Source organism: Marmota marmota, unplaced genomic scaffold (assembly GCF_001458135.2).
Source record: "Marmota marmota marmota unplaced genomic scaffold, marMar, whole genome shotgun sequence".
NCBI classification, from domain to species: domain Eukaryota; kingdom Metazoa; phylum Chordata; class Mammalia; order Rodentia; family Sciuridae; genus Marmota; species Marmota marmota.
The window spans coordinates 29,114,389-29,135,458 of NW_026000026.1; the positions used below are offsets into that span (position 1 = coordinate 29,114,389).

General features: G+C 37.2%; 1 protein-coding gene across 1 annotated transcript in view; it reads left to right on the forward strand.

The window, feature by feature from the left end:
* Positions 1–2: 2 nt before the first annotated feature.
* Atrn (attractin) overlaps positions 3–21,070 on the forward strand; it is a gene marked incomplete at its 5' end in the record, with an annotated part of 149,165 nt that continues 128,097 nt past the window's right edge. Inside the window, one exon of the mRNA XM_015488038.1 lies at positions 3–190. Within this exon, the coding sequence (XP_015343524.1) occupies positions 3–190 (188 nt within the window). The remainder of the gene's footprint in view (positions 191–21,070) is intronic.

A 21,070-nucleotide genomic window follows, 5' to 3' on the forward strand; every position in this document is an offset into this window, starting at 1 on the left:
CGCTACTGCTGCCCTGGGAGGCCGAGGCCGCAGCGGCGGCCGCGGCAGTGTCGGGCTCAGCCGCAGCAGAGGCCAAGGAATGTGACCGGCCCTGTGTCAACGGCGGCCGCTGCAACCCTGGCACTGGCCAGTGCGTCTGTCCCGCCGGCTGGGTGGGCGAGCAATGCCAGCACTGCGGGGGCCGCTTCAGGTGAGTGGGGGTGGTGTTGGAGGGTCGCGCCAGGGGGAGGCTGGGGTGAGGGGTGCTTGAGACAGTTCTGACTTAGAAGCGAATGCAGGACAGAAAGTGGGGAGGGAAGGGTTGCCCCACTCTATTTGATGGCCGTTTGCTTCTGGGGAGATCACCATCTCTGGCTTGGGGGTTTCCTGTGGCAGAAGGTGAAAAGGTGCGAGGCAGGAGTGAGGGTATCCCAAAGGTATTTGGGTGCTAAATTAGAAGAATGCTTTGGATTCTAAAAACTGTCAAAGCCAGTTTCAGAAACTGGGCCTATTTCGGATAAAGGAGGTTTCAAGAAAAAGGTGAGGGAGCCAGTTCTTACCAAACATTTCATTTTAATATCCCCCTTTGCCCTAGATCCTAATGAGTTTCCCAAATGTAGAAGGTCTGGGATGTTCTGAAGAAGCAGGGCCCTGGAAGTGATTTTTTTTGGTGGAGATATAAAGGAAAGGGTAGGCGTGAGAGATTTTAGGGATAGAACACCAGGTGGTTGTTGGCTAAAGGAAAGTGAGAAAGCTAGCCTTTAGAAGCTCACTGGCTAGTGAAATACAGAGCAGGTTCTGTCCTGGAGAGGAATTGGAAAGCCCTTCCTGTTTGCCCTGGTATCTGTACATATGGAGTTCTGAGTTGGCTTGGTTTGGGGCAGTATCCTTTGGACAGATCACTCATTAATTGATTAGCAGTTGTGTATTATTTGCTTCAGTTGTGCAAGGATTTCTGGATACTACACATAGATTAGCCAGACTTTGGCCTAGTCCACAGGAGTTTGGAATATAGCAAGAGGAAGATATGTACACAAAACTCTAGTCACAAGAAACACAGAGTCATTCAAGATTTAGGCAGATATTTTCTGAATACCTCCTGCATCTGACTTTAGGGAGTGGTGGAATGTGGTGAACAAGACAGATAGGGTCCTGCTTTCAGGGATCCTCTATTCTTGTGTGGGTGACAAGCAGTTAAGAAATAAGTGAAAGAAATGACAATATAATTCTAGCTAGTAATGACTATAGTTACCAAAATAAAAACAGGTTGATCTGATAGAGAATTATAACCAGCCAGTCATTTGAAGTGCCATTTGATCTGAGACCTGAATGAGGCACTGGAGAACCTGTGAAAATTCAGAGTTGGAGGGTTTGTGAGTAGCTGGGGCCTGCAAGGAAGAAAGACTTGGAAGAGGAGGTAACATTGGATTTGAGCATTTGAGGCTAAGTAGGATTTGGAAATGGGAACTGGGGGAAAAAAAATCTCAGATTGAAGGAAGGATGAAGATGAGTTCTGGAGGCAAGATTTGCTGGTGCCTCTGTAGAACAGAGTTGTGAGGGAGAACTTTGGAATAATAAAATTATAGATCTTCTAGGGAACTCTTGAGAACATTGAACAGATGAACTCTTTAGTTTTATATGTGGAGAAACCAAGTGTCTTCAGGACCAGTGTATAGTGGGCTAGTCTTGTAACATATTTAGGATGTTCTGATTTATGAATTGTTAATCTTCATATATTTGTTGAGAGTTCCTCAGGTTTGATAGTTCTTTCTCTCCCTTTCTTTCTTTCTTATACTGGGGATTGTACAACTGAAGTACATTCCCAGCCCTTTTTGTTTTTTATTTTGGGACAGATTCTCACTAAGTCATCAAAACTGGCCTTGAATTTTTCTGATCATCTTCCCTCAGTCATCAGAATAGCTGGGGTTATAGGCATGTGCCACTGTGCTTGTTGACTCCTCTTTTTCAGTTGTGAGATATAGTGGTAAACAAGACAAAGTTCTGTTCTTATGGAGCTTACCTTCCTTCCAGTTTGGGAATAAAAAAATCCAACAATCTATAGTAATTTTTTTTAAGGCTGTGGAGGTAAAGAGCAGGGGACAGAGGACTTGACTTAGTTTGGAATGGGGTGAGGTTAGTCACTGGGTAAATGAGTTGAGATCTGAAGAGTAAGATGGTCCTACTACCTGAAGGGTGGGGTGCTTAGAGGCCATCATGTCCAGAGACTTGGGGATGAGTGGGATCATGGCAAGGTGGCAAGATGACTGGAGCAGAGAGAGCAGAGGGGAGCATGACAAGACTGCACAGACTGGTGGTCCAAGTATAGTGGAGACCTGTTGGTCAGATTGAGAATTTTGACCTTTAACCCAAGAACAGTGTGATGGCATAGTTCACTCTTATTTTCATGATGTTAAGGCTATTAGATTATAGTTAGAGCAGGAATAGCAGGAATAGGTGAGGCCAGAGCATTCTGAATTTGAGGAACTTCCAAGATCAAGTGAATGGTTGATTGAGTCCAATGAAGGTCCTTAATGTTCTGAAAATATGGGCCACTGTAGTGGGCAGTGGGACCCCCAGAGTAAGAAGGGGCATTTGTAGCAAAGTCAGTGTATCTGTAATTTTAAGAGTAGATGGACTTACTGGGCATGAGGGTCCAAATGGGTTTCTAAGTGGGGTTTGTTAGCATGAGTCAGGGCATCAGTAATGAGAGTCTGAGGTAGGCAGTCTGAATAGAGGCAGGGCTAGATGCTGTGTGGTGTTGCAGAGGTAAAATGAACAGGTCTTTCTTTGAAACTGGTTTGCTCTTGGGAAGGAGGCGGATTATAGTGAGGGAAAAAAACTAGATTCTACCTTGAGTGATTCAGTGATATTATTAACAGACCTTGGGACCCAGGAAAAGCTAATCTAAGTTGAATTTGTACATACTGAGTTTTGGGGGTGGTCCCAGGTATGTACATGGCACACGTTAAGTGTTGGAGTCATCTACTTATGCGGGATAATATCAGGGAGTTAGACTTGTCTAGTGTCTACATGGACAGACCAGAGGATTAGAGAAGAGCCTCTTATAATGGGGAACAGACACTCTTTTTTTTTTTTTTTTTTTTAGTACTAGGGATTGAACTCCTGGGCACTTGACCATTGAACCACATCCCCAGCTCTATTTTGTGTTTTATTTAGAGACAGGGCCTCGCTGAGTTACTTAGCACCTTGCTTTTGCTGAGACTGGCTTTGAACTCACAGTCCTTCTGCCTCAGCCTCCCCTACTGCTGGGATTATAGGTGTGCGACATTGCGCACCTTCTGGAACAGACATTCTTGACACTCTCATATGGTATCACATGTAAGTCAAGGGGCTCTTCTAGCTGTTGAGGATACTCTGAGCAGATACTAACTGATGATGTCAGTGCTCTTTTGTGGGCAAACAATTATGACTGATCCTGATGATACCATTGTATTAAATGCCTTCTGGAATTTGCATTTTTTAAAGATGAAAGTAGGAGGAAGTTATGTTTTTAGTCTTTTATAAAAACTTTGGGATTAAGATTTTTTGGGGGAGAAGAATTAAATGTTGGTTTGGATTAGAATGATATCTGTCTTGATTTAACTTACAAATCTTTTTGTTATTAAACTAAAAGATTTTAAATAATACCTTTCTGGTTTAGAATAGCATCAAGTCAGGGTGTGTTCTTTAAGCTTTTTATTTTGTAAATACTCTGATGTTATTGCTGTTGTAAGTTTTTTTCATCAACTGAAAGGAATGTAGGATAATAAAACGATTAGATTTCACTAAAATTATCAGTGAGCATATAGTGTGTGCCAGCACCTTGGCCATCAATTTTTATATACACAGTACCATTTAATCCTCAAAGTCTTGAGTATGTTGTATAAAATTTGAATTATTGTATGATTGTGATCAGTCTCTTAATTTTTTTTCCCAAATGAAAGATGCTATGGGGGCTGGAGTTGTGGCTCAGCTGTAGAGCGCTTGCCAAGCTATGTGCAAGGCCCTGGGTTCGATCCTCAGCGCTACATAAAAATAAATAAATAAAGGTATAAAAAAATAGATAAATAAATTAAAAAAAAAGGAAAAAAGAAAAATATGGAAATGATTAATTACACCTGGGTAATTAATGGTGGCACATGCCTGTAATCCCAGGGGCTTGGTAGGCTAAAGCTATGGCACAAATTCAAGGCTAGTCTGTCAGCAACTTAGTGAGACCCTGTATCAAAATTAAAGAAATAAAAAAGAGTGGGGAGGTACTCAGTGGTAAAGTGCCCCTGGGTTCAATCTCCAGTCCACAAAAAAGAAAAAAGAATATTATAGAGGACAAGGTTAATAATGTTAATTTCATAAAAATAAATATAGAATCTTTGATGAGTGATTTCTAAGGCAGTAACCACTTTCATTTTTATGTGAGTCTTCATAAATTAGTGGCCATTTTTTTCTACTTGTGGTATCACCATCAAAAATTTCCTGTGGGGGTTGGGGTTGTGGCTCAGTGGTAGAGTGCTTGCCTAGCATGCTTAAGGCACTGGGTTCGATTCCCCAGTACCATATTTAAAAAAACTAAATAAACAAAATAAAGGTATTGAGTCCATCTACAAGTAAAAAAAAATTTCCGGTAGATGATAAGTACACTCTGTTACGTTAAAAGTAAAGGCATTAATTAAGTACATTAATAAGATTAATGAAAATTAAATGAAATTAATATGCATTTAATTTTTTAAAAAGTTCCTGCTATGTAAAAGTTTTGTAAGGATGGGAGAGAATAAATCTAGTGAATTAGGACCTTTTCAGTACCCATGCTGTTAAGACATACCTTCTGTAGAAGAAAAAGGAAGCATTTATTGGGCATCCATTTTGTAATCTTCACATGCAGTAATAGTAGTAGTGCTGATCATAGTAGCAGCTTCTATCATTTCTCTAGCTAGCATTTCTCATTTTTCCCCAGGCATTATGCCAAGTGTTTTTTTTTTTAATTTTTTAATTTTTTAATTTACCTCCTCTAATCATTAGAGTGAAGTGATTCCCATTTCATTGATAAGTAAACTGAAGGTTGTATTATTATTATTTTTTGGTGTTGAGGATAGAATCCATGGCTTTGTGCATTGCTAGGCAAATATCCTACCACTGAGCTTCACTCCTAGCCAGAAGCTTGAAGATAGTGAAGAACTTGCCCAAGGACAAACAACTTGTGCAAAATTGGAATTTGAACTTAGATCTTATCTAATTCCCAAACCTGTTGTCCATGCTGTACCATTTGGCCTTTCATTTTTTTCCTGAATCCAGTCACCCTTTATGAGTGTTCTTTGGAAGGGTTGACCTAATTCTAACAGTCTGAAAAACAAAGAAAGGAAAATAGATTTTTTACATTAGGAAAGATAGCACAAAAAATATCTTAATTTGTTTAAATCTGTTTGCTGCTGGTCTGAGGGTATAAGTACCTTTCTAACTAGTGAAATGAAAATTTTGGAAGTGAAATTTGAAGAAAAAGGTAAAAATTTTCCCTTATTGTGGTTACTAAGTGTTGCCTATTTCTCCCAGGAGACTCTTAAATTCCGAGAGGTCAGGGATTTTTAACCATTTTGTTCAGTGTTATCTTTTCAGAGCTTGGAGTAGTGTTTAGACTACAGGTGCTTAATAAATGTTTGTTCAATGAAGGAATGAAATTCTACAGCATATTTCTTATGACCCTTTAAAAAGTCATCTGTACCCATATAACTGCTGTATATGAGTTTCATCATCATATTTCTCCTGAACTTCTCTGTCTTGTCTTCTATTGCTTGCCTTGGCATCTTTCTTGGGATTTTTGCTGTCAATTCATATTGAACCATGTCTCATGTGAGGTTTCTTAACCTCATTGGAAATAATAGTCTCTTCCTTTGCACTCTTGTATTTCAGTGGCAAATCCTATTTTAGCTAACCAAAGCTCAAAGTTATGAGCAAGCCTTGGCTCTTTCTACCTGTTTATTCTATTGAAACTCTTGTAAGTTTCCTCCTTTCCATTCCTCTTGCTGCCTAGTTTACCTGGACTTTTACGCCTTTGCTGACCTGCCTCAGTTGCAATCTACCTGGTTTCTTATACATGTAGATTCCATTCCACACTTTGTCATGTAAATCTCCCCCCAAAAGTGTCACTATTTTGAGGCTGAGGATGTGGCTCAAGTGGTAGCGCACTCGCCTGGCATGCGTGAGGCATTGGGTTCAATCCTCAGCACCACATAAAAATAAAATAAAGATATTGTGTCCACCTAAAAAACTAAAAAAATAAATATTAAAAAAAGTCACTATTTTGCTCAGAAACTTTTTTCCTTTTTTTGTTGTTGTTCTGGTGGTACAGGGGATTGAACCCAGGGGTACTTTACTACTGAGCTGCATCCCCAGCACTTTTTATTTTATTTTTTATTCTTTTTTTAGTTCTAGATGGACACAATCCCTTTATTTTGTTTATTTATTTTTATGTTTTGAGGAGCCAACCCAATGCTTCACATGTGCTAGGTGAGTGCTCTGCTACTGAACCACCCCAGCCCTTAATTTTTATTTTGAGACAGGGTCTTGCTAAATTGCCCAGGCTGTGAACTTGTGATCCTCCTCCCTCAGCCTCCTGAGTCACTGGGATCACAAGAGTGTGCCACTATGCCCAGTAGAAACCTTTCTTTTAAAAACTCCTCTTAGGGCTGGGGTTGTGGCTCAGTGGTAGAGCACTTGTTTAGCACAGGTGAGGCCCTGGATTCGATCCTCAGCACCACATAAAAAATGAATAAATAAATTAAAGATATTGTGTCCAACTATAACTAAAAAAAAATTCTCTTATTACCATAAAATGAATCTTAGCAGAAGATTCCCACTCCATTACACACATCCCATTTGCCCTAACCAAATCCTTTAACTTTGTAGTTTTTCTGCCTCTTTGCTAAATTCAACATTCTCTGTTCTCACCATCCCTGCATTCTTTTTTTTTCTCTGTCCTAGGTTCTACATTCCAAACCCCATCTTCAGTTCTCTATAATCTAGAATAGGCAGTTCTCCCAATTATAGCCATTAACCTCTTTTGCTGTGAGTCATCAACCTGTTCAATTCATAAATGTCTTCTAAATGATTATTAAGTGTTAGGTACTAGACCCAGCCTTGAGGATATGAAGGTGAGTAAAAATTAGGTCTTGTTCTCCCCTCAGAGAGCTGATAATTCTGAAAGGAATATATGTGCATAGGCAATTAGAATTTCATGATAAAAATACAGGTAATAAGTGGTGCTAGACTAGTATGTATGTGATGAAAAGTCTTGGGGGCTTTGTTGGAAGGTATCACAGAAGAGAGGACTTCTGGGTAGATCTCAGAGGTTGACTATGAATAGACTCTGAGGGAGAAAGGCATTCCAGAAGGAATAAAGAGTTTATGTGAAGACAAAGGTCTAGTATATTAATTTCCTAGGATTGTTATAACAAGGGTACTGATGGCTTATAACAACAGAAATTGCTTTTCTCAATTCTGGAAACTACATGCCTGAAATTAAGGTAAATGTAGGGCTCTGTTGTCTGTAAAGACTCTAAGGGAGAATCTGTTCCATGCCTTTCTCTTAGCTTCTCTTAGCTTCTCCTTGACATTTGTTGGCTTGTAGATGAACTTTAGTCTCTGCCACCATTCATTCAATTTCACATGGCACTCTCCCTATGGGTCTTTTCTTTTAGGTCACCGGTCATAATGACGTACATGTATGACCTAATACTAACCTGATTGTATCTGCCAAAATCCCCAGTTAATAAAAAAGGTCCTATTCACAGGTACCCAGGGCTAGGACTTCAAGATATCTTTTGGGGAGACACAGTTCATCCCATAACATTTAGAGAACTGAAACATCAGTGGACATGATTGGAGCAAAACTTGTGAGGGGTACAGTGGCAGAGGGTGAGACTACCTTCAACTTCATAGTGCATCCTTGCCTAAAGTGAACCATCAAGGCATTCCAATTTCTGCCTGTAGTGATTGTTTTGAGATAGACCTGTTAATTAAGCTGAATCAATCAGAGAGAATCTCAGGACTTTTGCTGGGGACTTCTTGCTGCCTGTATTTATGAAGCAGAAAATTCATCATCTTTTTTTGTGTGTTGATGCTGAAAGGTCTGGAATTATTATAGGTAGTATTGCTGTTCAAAGAGGAATCTCCCTGTGATCAGAGCACTTCAAGAAGAGGTAGGATGGCAGAGAAAATGGAGCTAGAAACTTGATGACTTTCTGAATCTCTGGATCAAGCTTTGCTTAAAGATGTACTCCTTAGGTTTGTGAGGTACCACAGTCCATATTTTTTCCTGTTCAAGTTGATATTCTGTTACTTATAATAAAATAGTTCCTGACAAGTTGATATTCTGTTACTTATTATAAAATAGTTCCTGACACATGGAGGAAGATAGCTCACTAGGATTACTCAGCTCTGGCTACTATAACAAATTATCACAAATTTTACCTATGTGAAAGGTTTCCAAGATAGGCAAATACTTTTTATTTGCCACAATGTAGCAGAGTACGTACAAATAAATATAAAGGACTGTGGATGTGGCTTAGTGATAGAGCATTTGCCTGGCATGTGTGAGGTCCTGAGTTCAATCCTCAGCATTGCCAACCCCCCACCCCCCCCCAAAAAAAAAGTGTGTGTGAATGGAGAAGTAGAGTATGATTATGAACAAAACAGATTTTTACTAAATATGACTAAGTGATTAAATACATATGTAGGTTGTCTTTATCTTGAGAATTAAATGTCAAAGTAGGCACCTAGTGCTGTGATCGAATAGAAATTTTACATTGTTTTTTCTTTTTAACACAATCCTGTTTCCCAAACTGAAATGAAAAACCATAGTTGCACTTTTTTTTTTTTTTTTGGTACAAGGGATTGAATCCAGGTGCCAGACTGTATCTCCAGCCTCTTTTTTTTTTTAAATATTTTTTTAGTTGTCCACAGACTTTTATTTTATTTATTTATATGTGGTGCTGAGAATTGAACTGAGGGCCTCACACATGCTAGGCAAATGCTCCAATACTGAGCCATAATGCCAGCGCCCCATCCCAGGCCCTTTTTATTTTTTATTTTGAGATGGGGTCTCGCCAAGTTGCTGAGGGCCTCAGTAAACTGCTAAGGCTGGCTTTGAATTTGTGAATCTCTTGCCTCAGTCTCCTAATTTGCTGGGATTACAGACTTGTGCCATCATGCCGGAATCCAGCGCCTTGCACTGGCTAGGCGAGTGCTCTATCCCTGAACCACACAACCCCAGCCCCTGTAGTTGTACGTTTTAAAATAATTTTGTCTGAAAATTTATCAGCCATTAATCAATTTTTTTTGGGGGGGGGTACCCCATGGGTGCTTTACCATTGAGTACTTCCCCAGCCGTTTTTGTTTTTTATTTTATTTTGAGTCACAGAGATTACTGGAATGTACCATCACACCCAGCTGCCACTAACCTATTATGTAACTTGTCTTTCACTTAAATAATACTCTACCATTTTATGGGATTTCCCAAATGGATTTTGGCAAAAATGATTTCCTTCTATAGACTATATACTATTTTACTATTACTTTCTTCTTTCCATTTTCCCTTTTTTTTTTTTTTATCTCTTAGCTTCCAAACTGATCCTTTATTATTATTATTAAAAATTTTTTTTGAGGGGCTGAGATTGTGGCTCAGCCTGAGAGCGCTCGCCTAGCACGGGTGGGGCCCCGGGTTTGATCCTCAGCACCACATAAAAATAAAGGTATTGTGTTATGTCCATCTACAACTAAAAAAATAAATATTAAAAAAAATTTTTTCAGGGGGCTGGAGTTGTGGCTCAGGGGGCAGAGCACTTGCCTAGCGTGTGTGAGGCACTGAGTTCGATCCCTGGCACCACATAAAATAAACAAATAAAGGTATTGTGTCCATCTACAACTAAAAAAATTAAAAATAAATAAAAAAATTGTAGTGTAAATGGATAGCATGCCTATTTGTTTATTTTTATGTGGTACTAAGGATGGAACCCAGTGTCTTATGTGTTCTAGGCAAGCACTCTACCACTGAGCCTCAGCCCCTGATCCTTTATTATTAACCTGACTTTTTGTAATTTTTCCTTCTTGGGTTTGCTTTCTTGTATTTCTCTTGATTTTTTTTCTTCTCAATTTATTTGTGTCAGATCTCTTTAACTGCTTTTTAAAAATCATTTGATCATTGTTTGATTACATCCTTACAAAATTTTTTTTTTTTTTTTTTGGTACCACAGAGATTGAATTCAGAGGCACTCGACCACTGAGCCGTATTCCTAGCCCTATTTTGTATTTTATTTAGAAACAGGGTCTCACTGAGTTACTTAGTGCCTCACTTTTGCTGAGGCTGGTTTTAAACTTGCGATCCTCCAGCCTCAGCCTCTGGAGCCTCTGGGATTATAGGATAAATATATATTGAAAATGAAAATTGAATTTGACTCTTTATACTATTATATAGATAGTTTTCCTGTCCTGATATTTGGTATTCATTTATGCTTTAAAAATTAGTTTTTAGAATCTTTTTTTTTTGTGTTTTGATTTTAAATGACAAAATGATAGTGGTTTTAAGTCATTTATGAACATTTCTTGTATGGATAGTTTTTTTCTCTGAGTGAAAAGGCCAGAATGGTTATAAGTTTCATTTAATTTTCTCTTTTTAACATTGGTTTTTGAACTAGGTTTTACAAAACCATAGAAAGATTTTGATTAGAAGGCTTGGCAAAGGTGATAGATTATGATGCTGATTTTCAGAATTAGATTAATGTCATTGTGTCATGTCGTGTCCCCCCCCCCAGGGATCAAATCCACTGAGGTACATCCCGGTTCTTCTTATTTTTAGACAGGGTCTTGCTAAGTTGCTGAAGCTGGTCTTGAACTTGTGATCCTATTGTCTTAGCTTCCCAAGTTGCTAGGATTACAGACATGTACTATTGTGCCTGGAATGTCTCTCTCTTTTAATAGATGCCATTACTGTCTTCCAGTTAGAACAGTATTTGGACCACTGGTTGAGAAACACTGAACAACACTGACAGAAAATAATGGATTGCTTTAAAGATATTTGGTGTTGGTTCAGCCACTGTAAGCCCTGGGGAGGCTGAGCTTACTTTGTCCTCTTTTTTTTTTTTTTTAATATTTTTTAGTTGTAGTTGGACACAATACCTTTATTTTATTTATCCTTTTTTAAAAGTATTTATTTTTTAGTTGTAGGTGGACACACAATATCTTATTTCATTTTTACGTGGTGCTGAGGATCGAACCCAGTGCCTCACATGTGCTAGGCTAGCGCTCTACCACCGAGCCACAACCCCAGCCCTTATTTATCCTTTTTTTTTTATGTGGTGCTGAGGATCAAACCCAGCACCTTGCACGTGTAGGTGAGCTCTCTCTACTGCTGAGCCACAACCACAGCCCCACTTTTACTTCTGTTTAATATTTAATATTTCAAGCATATGGAAGAGATGCAAAGAATAATAAATGAACATCTGTGTATCTGCCACCTAGCTTTGCTTATTTCCTTCACATTGATGTGAGTAATAAAATATTACAGATACTAATCTAAGTCCTCATGTTACCCCTTTCTAATTCTGTTCACCTTGCTTTCTCTCCAGAGGTAACTAGTATGGTGAAATTAATGTTATCTCCCTTGCATGTTTCTACTTTCACTGTGTGAAAACACACACACACACACACCTTTCTACTCACAAAGTCTTGTTTTCAAGATTAAATGATTTAAAAATTTTGATGGTACAGGACTGTAAGCCCTGGGGAGGCTGAAGCAGGAGAAATGCAAGTTTGACACCAGTTTTGGCAAGTTAGTGAGACCCTTTTTTAAAACTAAAAAATAAACAACAACAAAAAAGGGCTTGGTGTGTAGCTTAGTGGTAGAGTTCTACTGGGTTCATTCTCTGTTACTACAAACCAAAACATGCCTTTCGTATGTTTGTTTGTTTATTTTATTTTAATTTTTTGGTACCGGGGATTGAACGGGCACTCGACCATTGAGCCACATCCCAAGGACTATTTTCACTGAGTTGCTTAGCACCTTGCTGTTGGCTGAGGCTGGATTTGAACTCATAATTCTCCTGTCTCAGCCTCCTGAGATGCTGGGATTACAGGTGTGCACCATAGCGCCCGGGCTGTGTGTTTATTTTTTTAAATCTAATAATATTTTTGACATTTTTGTTGATAAATGTACTCGAGTTGATTGATAGTTATATGTTCTGTAATTTTTACAGAAGAATTCCAATTTATTTACCCATTCTGCTGCTGATGGGTATTCAGGATTTTTCAAACTTTTGCTCTCCCAAATAATGCTACAATTAACATTCCTTACATATTTATTCATTTACCTGTGTTTTATTTTGCTAGAGGGCAGTGATTTTCAAACTTTTGAAGCACCTTCAAAGTAACTTTTTTGTTATCTTCTTTTGGAGGTGTGGTCTCATTATGTTGCCTGTATGACTGCAAATTCCTGGGCTCAAGTGATCTGATCTTCCTGCCTTAGCCTCCCTAGTAGCTGGGACTACAGGTGCATACGTATTTCAAAAATTATTTCCTTGCTGGTTTTAGGTTGACATGTCATTGACATATATTATGTTTCAAAAAAATGGATTTATATGATTGCAAGGATAGAATTTCTGTGTATTATAGAGTTACTAAAAAAATCCCATAATATTATTTTTTTAAAAAATGTATTGAGTGGAATCTATATTCCATAGCAGTTTGATAACCATTTTCAATAATTTAAAAATACAAGAGTAAGGGCATCTTTAGCAATTTTTGTGTGGGTTTCTTTTCCCTGTTAAATTCTTATTTTCATTGTAACTCCCTTGGGATTATCAATTCTGTCTCATTGTTTTGGATACCATGTAAAAGTCCAGATGATTTATGTGTACATTTTCAAGACTTTTCTAGGTTCAGCTCTTAAATATAGATCTTAGATTCATTTTAAGTTAATACATGATATGAGGTCCAACTTTCTTCTTTCACATGTGGCTATTCAGTAGTTCCAGAATCATTTGCAGAATAGACTATTGTTTCCCTATTATTGAATGATCTTGGTACTCTTGTCAAAAAACTATTGACTCTAGATATATATAGGTTTTGTTCTGGACTCTCAGTTATAGTCCATTGACCTGTATGTTACTTGTTTTGTCAGAATCACCCTGTATTGATTACTGTAGCTTTGTAATAAGTTTTAAAATCTTTCCACATAGTTAAAAAATGTTTAATTTTGTGATAATTATAGATTTGCATACAGATGTAAGAAGTAATACAGAGAACTTCTGTACCTTTCATCCATTTCCCTCAGTGGTAACTTTTTTTTTTTTTTTTTTTGAGAGAGGGGAGAGAGAGGAGAGAGAGAGAATTTTAACATTTATTTTTTAGCGGACACAACATCTTTGTATGTGGTGCTAAGGATTGAACCCAGGCCGCACGCATGCCAGGCGGGCGCGCTACCGCTTGAGCCACATCCCCAGCCCTCAGTGGTAACATCTTGTATTACTATAGTTCAAGATTACAGTCATAAATTGATGTACTCCATCAGCCTTATTCAGATTTCACTTGTTTTACATGTCCTAGTTTATGTGTTTGTGTATAATATCCCCCCATAGAATTTTATTCTAATATATTTCTATGCTTAAAGATAGTTTATTTTTAATTTTTTTTCTACTTGTAGAGGGACACACAATGTCTTTGTTTATTAATTTATTTTTTATGTGGTGCTGAGGATTGAACCAGTGCCTCATACATACTAGGCAAGCATTCTGCCACTGAGCTACAGCCCCAGCCCCTTGAAGATAGTTTATTGAGCATCCTATCATACTTCTCTAATACAAGGGTTTATATGCAAATGAAAAATTTTCCTGTGAAAATTAGACTCTATGTGTTGAAGATTTTCTTTTGGATTAACCAATTACCATAGTTAGTTATTTATTTATGCCAGACTAGGATGCTCTACCACAGAGCTACGTCCCCATCCCTTTTATTTTTTATTTTGAGATAAGGTCTTGTTAAGTTGCCCAGCCTGACCTCGACCACATGATCCTTCTGCCTCAGCCTCCCAGAATTTTATGTGTGAGCCTCAGCGCCCATCTGCTGTGGTTATTTTTGTATACATGGAGAGAAAGTCCTATAAATGTAATATACATTTTTATAAGTAATTTTTAAACACTATAAGTAAATTTTTAGTGGGAAAACATTTCTTACTGAGATGGATGGTTGCATGGTATTTCTAGAAAGTCTGTGGATGATGGAATTTATTGCTAGAATGAGACAGGGTTTGCGTAAATCTTACTCCTTTTTGTGGGGTGGGAGTAAATGCAAATCTGAGAAACCTTATTAAAATAAATAAGTATATCTAGATGGAAGAAATTTTATCATGGTATTGTCTCTCAAGTGTTTGAATGCATTCCTTTGCTTTTGCTAGGTGGAAAGTCTTCAATAAGTTCCTGAGAAGAGACCAGAAATATCACATACTTTTCCTCAGGCAGATTAACTCTAGGAAAGAGAGTGAGTGGAAGATATTGTTTAGAAATTTATTCAATTCTAGTGATTCAGACCTTGTATTTCTTGAAAACTTTTCACATATTAACCCAAGTCAGTTGAAGGCTATTCTTTGGGGTATATCCCTTGGAGTAAAATTGCTGGGACAGGGGCTGTGGCTGTGGCTCAGTGGTAGAGTGCTTGCCTTGCATGTGTGAGGCACCACATATAAATATATAAAATAAAAGTCCATTGATAACTAAACAATATTTAAAAAAATTTCTGGGACAAAGCACGTAAATTTTAGATAGTGCTAAATTGTTCTTAAAAAAATTGTTGCAGTGTTTTATTCCCATCACTCATGTTTGGGTGAGCTAGTTATGTTCATGTTATTCTGATGGTTTGGAATGACATATGGTTGTTTGATTTTGCATTACCTTTATTACTAGCAAAGATTAGTGACTTTTCATGTTTAGAGGTCATTGATTTTCTTTTTTTTTTGTATTGCTTTTTCTTTTGCCCATTTTTCTTTTATGTCATTTATTTTTTTTTTTAAAAAATTGGTTTATATGCATTCTTCATATATTCTGGATGTTAGTCCTGGGATTATATGTGCAGCAATGATTTTTTTTCTACTGAATACCTTGTCATTTTATTTCACATTTAAATATTTTATCTATAAGTGATTGGCCAAATAAGTGTTGAAAAAAGACTAGTTTTCCTTACTGAAGAATTTTGAATAATATAAGGAGAATACTCCACTTTTCAGGAGTGGAGCTTAATTTCTCTCCTTCACCTTCCCTGAAGTATCCACTGTGTTTGGTGACTCTTATGCAAGGAGAGAATATAGAAAAGGGTAAGATAGTGGATACTGTTAAACACCACCTTACTTGAAAAATCAGGGATAATGTTGCAATGATGACAAGTTGATATGAGGTGCCTGCTGATATGATGTGATTAGGAAGGAATGTCACCTTTGTGGTATTTTCCCAAAACTCATAGCCCCACTCTAATCAGGAGAAAAACATCAAACAAACTCCTATTGAGGGACATGTTACAAAACACTGGATAGTACTTAAAACTGTCAAGGTTGTGAAAAATTCTCACAGACACTAAGGAGATGTGATGAATAAATGTCATTTGCTATCGAATCAGAAAGTGTATTAGCATAAAAATTACGTAATTCTGAATAAGGTTTGGAATTTAGGGAATAGAAATGTACCAATATTAGTTTCTTGGTCTGGCAAATGTACCATGGTGATCTAAAATACTAGCATTAGGGGAAACTTTGTGAAGGTATATGACAAATCTCAGAATCATCTTTTCAACTTTTTCTTTAAGTCTGAAATTGTATTTCAAAATGAAAAGTTTATTAAGAACTTTTCCTTGTTTTTTTTGATCTAAGATGCGGTTGAGGTAGGCATGGTGCCGCACACTTGTAATTCCAGCTACTCAAGAGGAGGGTTGCAAATTTGAGGCTAGGTTGGAAAACTTACTGAGACTCTTTATCAAAATAAATAAGAATAAAAAGGGCTGGGTGTGTGGCTTAGTGGTGGGGTGCCCCTGGGTTTAATCATCAGTACTGCAAAAAACAAACATTTTAAAAAATATGTAGTATAGTTAAAATGTACAGAAAGGTATATGGTGATTAACTTCCATTTTTCTCTTTCTGGGAGTAGTCAGTGTTTCCAATTTCCTAGGTACCTTTCTGGGCGTGTTAGCTGTGTCTAGCAATTATATATGTTATATCCTCTCCTTCCTGTTTTCAAATAAATGGAATACTCTAATCAATGACCTATACCTTGTTTCCCCCTCTCCACCTGCTTTGAATAGTGTAGTTTGAAGATAGTTTTTTTTTTTTTTAAAGAGAGAGAGAGAGAGACAGAGAGAGAGAGAGAATTTTAATATTTATTTTTTAGTTTTCGGCGGACACAACATCTTTGTTTGTATGTGGTGCTGAGGATCAAACCCGGACTGCACGCATGCCAGGCGAGCGCGATACCGCTTGAGCCACATCCCCAGCCCCAACAGTGTGTATTCTTTCTAAAAGTAGTTGTATTTGGTATTCCATGATATGGGTATACCTTAATTTACTTAAAAATTTTGAGTAAGCTTGCACAGGAATCATATTACAATTTGTGGCTCAGATCTGCCTTTAGGATTAAATTCTCAGAAGTGAAATTGCTACAAAAGGGGATATATGCATCTAAATTTTTGTCGCCTATTACTAAATAGCTTTCTGCAGGGATTGTTCCAGTTTTCATTAACAGCATCAGTGAGAACCGTATCTGTCTTTAACTTCAGCTGCTTTTAAACAGAAATTTCAGAATCCTTGTTTATGTGTCATACTGGGAATGAATCCAGGGTCTCCCACATGATAGGCAAACACTGTAAAACTGAGCTACGTCCCCAGCCCAGAAGTTTAAAGTTTTTTTTTTTGTTGTTGTTGTACCAAGGATTGAACTCAGAGGCACTCAACCACTGAGCCACATCCCCAGCACTCTTTTGTATTTTATTTAAAGATAGGGTCTCACTGAGTTGCTCAGTGTTTCAGGCTTAGCCTCCACGTGCACTCTGCACCAGGCTCAAATCTTAATGTAGTAGGTTTGTTTTTTTTTAATGTTATTTTGTTTATGTGGTAAATAAACAAAGGATCTAACCCAGTATCTCACACATGCAAGGCAAGCAAGCACTCTGCAACTAAGTTATAACCCCAGCCCTTAATGAAGTAGTTTTGATCATTCTTTTCCTCTACAACTGGTGCTTTTTGTGTTAAAAGTTCTTTTTTCTTTATTGACCTTGTAGAAATAGTCTTCTTTATTTTACATCCTCAGAATTAGAAAAAAATTTGCTTTTTCACAATTCTGATCTTTTATCTACTGTATCTTATTTCTTTGAATGATTTGTTATGGTGACCTTAGTGGTGGGTGTTTTGATGGGAATTGTGTTCAATCTGTATAGTGCTTTTGGTAATGCGACCATTTTGACAATATTAACTCTGCCTATCCAAGAACATAGGAGGTTTTTCCATCTTCTAAGGTCTTCTTCAATTTCTTTCTTTAGTGTTTTATAGTTTTCATTGTAGAGGTTCTTCACCTCTTTTTTGTTATATTGACTTCCAAATATTTTATTTTTTTTGAGGCTACTGTGAATGGGTAGTTTCCTAATTTCTTTTTCAGCAGATTAAATCATTCGAGTATTGGAATGTGCTTGATTTATGAGTGTTAATCTTTTATTTTGCTACTTTGCTGAATTCATTTGTGAGCTCTGGAAGTCTTCTGGTAAAGTTTTTGGGGTCTTCTAAATTTAGGATCATGTCATTGGCAAACAGATAATTTGAGCTCTTCTTATCCTATTTGTATCCCTTTAATTTCCTTCTCTTGCCTGATTGCTCTAATTGGAGTTTCAAGGACTGTTGAATAGGAGTAGTGTAAGTGGGCATCCTTGTCTTCTTCCTGTTTTTAGAGAAAATGCTTTCAGTTTTTCTCCAGTCAGAATAATGTTGGCCTTGGGTTTGTCATATATATATGTCATATATATATTTGTCATATATATATATATATATATCCATCCATCCTTAATAATGTTGGGGGAAGTTCCTTCTGTCCCTAGTTTTTCTGGTGTTTTAAACATGAATGGGTGCTGTATTTTGTCAAATGCTTTTTCTTCATCTACTGAGATAGTCATGTGATTCTTATCCTTAAGTCTGTTTCTATGGCACATTATATTTATTGTTTTGTGTCTGTTGAACCAGCCTTGAATCTCTGGGAGGAAACCCACTTGATCATGGTGCACTATCTTTTTAATATATTTTTGTATGTGGTTTGCCAATATTAAGAATTTTTGCATCTATATTCATCAAGGAAATTGGTCTGAAGTTTTCTTTCTTTGATGTGTCTTTGTCTAGTTTTGGTATTAGGGTGATACTGGTTTCTTAGAATGACTTTCCTGCCTTGAATTTTTGAATGATGCTCATGAGTTTCTCTTTTGGAAAGGGAATCAGGCTTTGTTTTGGTCTTTACCTTTTTTTTTTTTTAGAGAGAATTTTAATATTTATTTTTAGTTATTGGCAGACAAACATCTTTGTATGTGGTGCTGAGGATCGAACCCGGGCCGCACACATGCCAGGCGAGCGCGCTACCGCTTGAGCCACATCCCCAGCCCTGGTCTTTACCTTTGAATGCTGATACAACTGGGGGCAGGATTTAAGATTAACCATTGTTTTCTCTCAGTACTCTATATTTTCTCATTGTCTTCTAATTTTTATTACTAATGTTTCAAATAGCTGTCTGTCTAACTCATTCATTCATAGATCATTTTCTTTCTTTTTATTCTCTTTTTAAGCTGTTGTTGCTTTCCCCCAACCTCTGTCCCAGTTCTGGGGACTGAATTCAGGGCCTCTCACATTCTAGGCAAGTGTTCTATCACAGATCAACACCCCTAGGTCTTTTTTTTTTTTTTTTTTGTTACTGAGGATTGAACCCAGGGATGCTGAACCACTGAGCCACATTCCCAGGCCTTTTTTATATGTTATTTAGAGACAGGATCTCACTGAGTTGCTAAGTGCCTCGATAAGTTGCTGAGGCTGGTTTTGAATTGGTGATCCTCCTGCCTTAGCCTCCTAAACTGCCAGGATTACAGGTCCACACCACACCCAGCCCCAGGTCTTTTTAGGCTTCTTATTTTGAAAAATTTCAGGTAAACGGTTTTTGTCACAAGCGTCAGCATTTTCAAGTCACAGCTTTTTTACTTTTACCACTACTCCTTTCTTAAATTCTCCCTTCTCTTGACCAACTAGCATAGTTTGATTTGAAGCAAATCTCAGGTGTCTTTTGTATCATTCCGATTTTTCATAAATGCTTTTACTTACTCTCATGCTTTTTCCCCTCTTTTTTTTTTCTCTTTTGGTTGAGGTTTTATATTACTGTAAGTACCCAAATGTGGATTTATTTTTACTTTTTTTGCTCAATGTATGTGCGTCCCTCATTTGTGGATTCAAATTTGTTGTCATTTCTGGGAAATTCTCAGATATTATATCTTTAAAGTTTCCCCTCTATTGTCTCAATATCCTTTTGGTAGTACTTTAAAATACATATTGCCTATTTTTTATTCTCTTTTGCCTTCTACTTCTCAGACTCCTCTTTATTTACCTGTTTTCTAGTTAGGTTAATTTCTTCAAATCTTTTTCTAGTTCTCAGATTCTCATTTTAGCTATATCTAACTTACTGTTAATTTTATTTTCAGTGATTTTATGCACACACACACACATACACACATACACACACACACATACACACACACATGTTTTTCTCCCCCACGCCCATACTGGGGATTTAACCTTAAGGATTTTTTTTTTTTTTTTTTAACCAAAGATCTACATCTTCAGCCCTTTTTATTTTTGAGACAGGGTCTTGCTGAGTTGCCCAGGCCTCAATGATTTTTAATTTTTAGAGGTTCTAGCTTTTAAAAACTGTTTGCTCATTTTCATAATGTCCTTTTCTTTTTTGGTACTTTTGATCATATTTTGCTTTTTTTATGTATTTCAAATTCATTTCATATTCTCTGTTCTAGTATCTAAACTCCGCAGGGTCTAATAATATTGTTGATTTAGTCTTCTAAATTTTGTTCATGATGCATTATTCCAGGTATATATAAACTTTGATTTTGAATTTATTTTCAATGAATAAGACTATAGAGAATTTGTGCTTACTTCTACTAGGTATCCTTAGGGAATCTCTGACCTGGGGCAACTTTTTATGTTACTTTTATCTTCTTGTGATCTTGAAGTGAGTATGTGTTGGAACCCCTGGGGCATGAGACCCGTGGTTGTAAATTCTTAGAGGGATATTTTATCCTACCCTGAAGACAAGCTGAAGTAGCTTCTTTGTTGCATTTCTATGCCTAGGAGTTATGTTTTTTTTTTTTTTTCCTAGTTTTTTTAGGGTTTTTCCTTTAAGGGATCTCAGCTCCAACTCCTTGCTTAACCTGCATGGTTCTAACATCAGTGTCTTTCTTGTGGATGTTTGGGTCCAGATTTTGAGTTTTTGGAAACTGATAATCTCCTGAATCATAGGGAATGACAACCTTTCACAGGGCACCTATTGAGTTGGCTAACATGCTGCATCCCTGCTCTGATTTTCCAGGTCTCACTTTATTTTTTTTGCCCTTAGTGGTTTCCTTACTTTTTTTCTTTTTAGGTTCAATTGTGTAGTTAAAATGGTATTATAGTGCCTTTTGCATTTAGTTCTTTATTTTATTTTTGGTACTAGGGATTAAACCTATGGGTGCTTAACCACTGAACCATACTCCCAGCCCTTACTATTTTTTAATTTTGCAACAGTGTTTTGTTAAATTGTTGAGGGTTTAACTAAGTTGCTGAGGCTGGCTTCAAACTGGTGATCTCCTGCCTCAAGCTTCCCAAGTCACTGGGGTTATAGGTGTGTACCATCATACCCAGCTAGTTCTTGATTTTAATGTAGTCAGATGCATTATTTTTTTAAAATATTATTTTTAGTTGTAGATGGACACAATGCCTTTATGTATTTATTTTTATGTGGTGTTATGGATCAAACCCAGTGCCTCATATGTGCTAAACAAATGC